Below are 3,369 nucleotides of genomic sequence, written 5' to 3'. Positions count from 1 at the left end.
GGGGGACTGGGAGGTAAATAGGGTGTCAGGCCCTAATGTAATGTATGCCTCTACTATGGTCTTTCTTAGGAGACTATGTTTTAAATGTGATTCATGTGGTGCTAGGAAATGTGATTCATGTAGTATGTTTTACGCCCCCTGTTTTATACCTCTAAATGTAGTTTTAGGATTATGAGGTTGTTTTGCATATCATAGTTTATGCTAGTGAGATTATGTTCCACTGTGACATTTATGCCCCTAATGTGAGTTATGCTTAGGAGGTTAGGGTCTAATGCTTTAGACTTATGAGATGATTGCATGATATGTTTATGCTGGTGAGGTTGCGCAGAATGTAATTTGCACCTAATGTGATACTGTGCATAATGTAGTATATGTTACAGGCTGATTCTGAGTACAGTGATTACCACTGCTTTCTGCTTGTATGTTAAAGATATGTTTTACTTTTACTAAATTCGCTTTGTGATGGTTCTGACAGTGGTCCAGTGGGCCCTAGTCAGGTGTAAATATTACCTTGTAGATATGACCTAGCGCCAAGTGGCACCATGTATAATATGTGTTTACTATTCTAATGTGTTATGAGAATACAAAGGCTATTTTTGATATAACCTTGTGTGGAGTTCCTTTTGTAGTGTGCCTGGGATGTTGTTGCTTTGTGTGTGCGCAAATGCTATACACATTGCCTCCGGTATAAGCCTGACTGCTCGTGCCAAGCTACCAAGGGGGTGAGCAGGGGTTATCTTTGGCATGTAACTCCCTTGCCTTCACTAGAGTGGTGGTCTCTGCCTGGCTTTGGCGCAAGCCTTAGCCAACCAGAGATCCCATTTCTAACAAGGACCGTCATGGCAACACTGCGGACACCGCTGTCAATTCGTAATACAGCAGTCAGAAGACCACAGGCACTTCAGTCTTCTAGAAGCCATGGCCACGGTCTTTAGACGGTCGGACCTTGAAACACGTATCAGGGCTCTCTGTGTATTTGCTCATAACATAGGGTCTTTTCTTTGCCAGACCTACACATTGGCCAGGAACCCCTAATTTAAAAGCTGTTAGCCCTTATAGTACTACATGAGGTTACTGCCATGTAATGTAGAACGTTTCCTATTGGTGGCTACTTGTATTGCTTGTGTCTTCTAGATATGTTTTGAATAGTTACAGCTGCAATGTGTCCACATATAAATATGCAATAGACAACATGCAGGTGAATCATTGCCCCATGAAAATGAAAAAAAGAAGTAATAATACAAACAGTTTACTTGTCCCCTATTTCTCGTTCCCAATTTAATAAGTTTCTTCCAATAGTAAACATATCAACTGAGACTGCCTGACATCCGCATCCACTTTCTCACCCCAAATGGTGCATGTTCGTATTGACTTTCCCTTTTTTTTATTGCAGATATCCTTCATAACACATGGAGGAAGGAAATCAAACTGTAGTGACTGACTTCATCATGGTGGGTTTTAGTGATTTCCCACAACTACTAGTTCCACTTTTTTTGACTTTTTTGCTTATTTACTTCTTGGTGCTGGTCGGGAACCTTCTCATCATGGGGATTGTCTACACCAACATACAACTGCACACACCAATGTATTTTTTCCTCACAAACCTTGCCTTTGTTGACATCTGCTACACAACAACGATTTTCCCAAACATGCTGGCTCACTTCTTTCTGGCAGGAACACACATTTCCCTAAATGGTTGTTTGCTGCAGGTGTTTCTTTTCATATCCATGGTATCTACAGAATTCCTCCTTCTTGCAGTCATGGCTTATGATCGATATGTGGCCATTTGCAATCCTTTGCGCTATGTGGAAACCATGAATAATGTTGTTTGCATGAGGCTGGCTGCCGGATGCTGGCTATTTAGTTTCTTAGACCCAATACCAGACATTGTATTAATGTCTAGGCTCTCATTCTGTGGCTCTCACACACTCAACCATTTCTACTGTGACTTAGTAGCTGTAATGAATCTTTCATGTAGCAGCACTCGTGCTGTTGATGCAACTGGCTACATCATGGGTATTGTATTCGGAGTAACACCTTTTGCTTTAACTATCACATCTTACGTCAACATCATCTCAACAATCCTGAAAATCCGGTCTACAGAAGGGAGACGCAAGGCATTTTCCACCTGTGGTTCTCACCTCACTGTGGTTATATTATTCTATGGAGTTATCTGTTCTACGTACATGAGACCAGCATCAACGGTTTCGGTAAAATACAGCAAAGTAATGTCTTTGTTATATGTTGCTCTAACGCCACTATGTAATCCCATTATATACAGCCTGAAAAACACAGAGATTAAAAACACCCTGAGGAAGACAAAGAGTACAAAATAGCATTTAAGAAACAAACAAACATATGTTTTTTTAATCTTTCAAAGCATGTATTGCAGAAATACATTTGATGTATTACTGAGGTTTTTTTTTACAGATCTTAGTACCACGAGGTTCTTGGGTTTGACTTTTCAAATCCAGCTCAGCGATTGGCGCAGGGAATAAATGCTGTGACGCAAGAAGTGAAAGAGCCAGTCCGGACTGACTGAGCTGTTAGGTACCCTCCCCTCATTTGGGGCACCCCTGTTACATTCTCCTAGCCCTGAGTTTCGGATAAAGCCAGTCCTCTATCAACAAAGGGAAAACCAACAGGCCTCTAATACCTCTACTTGTGGGCTAAATACATCTGGAACGTAAGTGTCTGGAATGCATAAACACATATGGAAGATAAGTGTTTTGGAAGGCATGAACACATCTGGAAGTCAAGCATTAGGAAGGCATAAACAGATCTGGAAGGTAAGCGTTTGGAAGGCCTAAACACATCTGGAAGGTAAACATTTGGAAGGCAAACATTTGGAAGGCATAAACACATCTGGAATGTAAGCGACTGGAAGGCATAGACACATCTGGCGGATAATTCAGGACCCCAAAAGCAGAACACAAACAACAAGAAGTCATATTAGTGTGGGTTTATTATACACTAACCTACTGTAAAAAATATATATTAGAATCATCATGAATTTAAAGACAACATTTGCAAATAATAATAAAACTATATTAAAAAATAATTTTAATACTAAACTTCAGTGTGTGTTAGGGAAGCTTCTATCTTCTATTTGTTCTCATTCATGCCAACATTGTGACACCTTGGCATGTGCATGCGCCCAAGCAATCTAGGTGGCTCTAACACCTGTCACAGAGGAGGCAGGGTTATATATTGATTGTGCCTGGATAGGGTTGCTGCAGTTGCTGGCTATGTGCATAATAACCCACTGTTATGTGAGAGTAACATTTTACTGTAATCAATGGTCTTGTGCTTCATTGCCCAGGAAGGTCGTATGGCAGCCTCTTGTCATGAAGAGGTTTTGCGGCCACT

The 3,369-nt window shown here is 40.9% G+C and overlaps 1 protein-coding gene across 1 annotated transcript; it reads left to right on the top strand.

Annotated features, from left to right (window-relative positions):
* The first annotated feature begins 1,409 nt into the window (after positions 1 to 1,409).
* Positions 1,410 to 2,336, top strand: LOC147700883 (olfactory receptor 5V1-like). Its single transcript, XM_086928523.1, has one exon. The coding sequence runs from the start codon at positions 1,410 to 1,412 to the stop codon at positions 2,334 to 2,336; it is 927 nt and encodes a 308-aa protein (XP_086784649.1).
* Positions 2,337 to 3,369: the final 1,033 nt, after the last annotated feature.

Source organism: Lissotriton vulgaris, chromosome 7 (assembly GCF_964263255.1).
Source record: "Lissotriton vulgaris chromosome 7, aLisVul1.2, whole genome shotgun sequence".
Lineage (NCBI taxonomy): Eukaryota > Metazoa > Chordata > Amphibia > Caudata > Salamandridae > Lissotriton > Lissotriton vulgaris.
The sequence above is the reverse complement of the archived record's forward strand: the minus strand, read 5'-3'. Positions and strand labels throughout refer to the sequence as shown.

Coding starts and splice junctions, on each gene's coding strand:
- LOC147700883 (XM_086928523.1), top strand. CDS start 1,410: ATGGAGGAAGGAAATCAAACTGTAGTGACTGACTTCATCATGGTGGGT.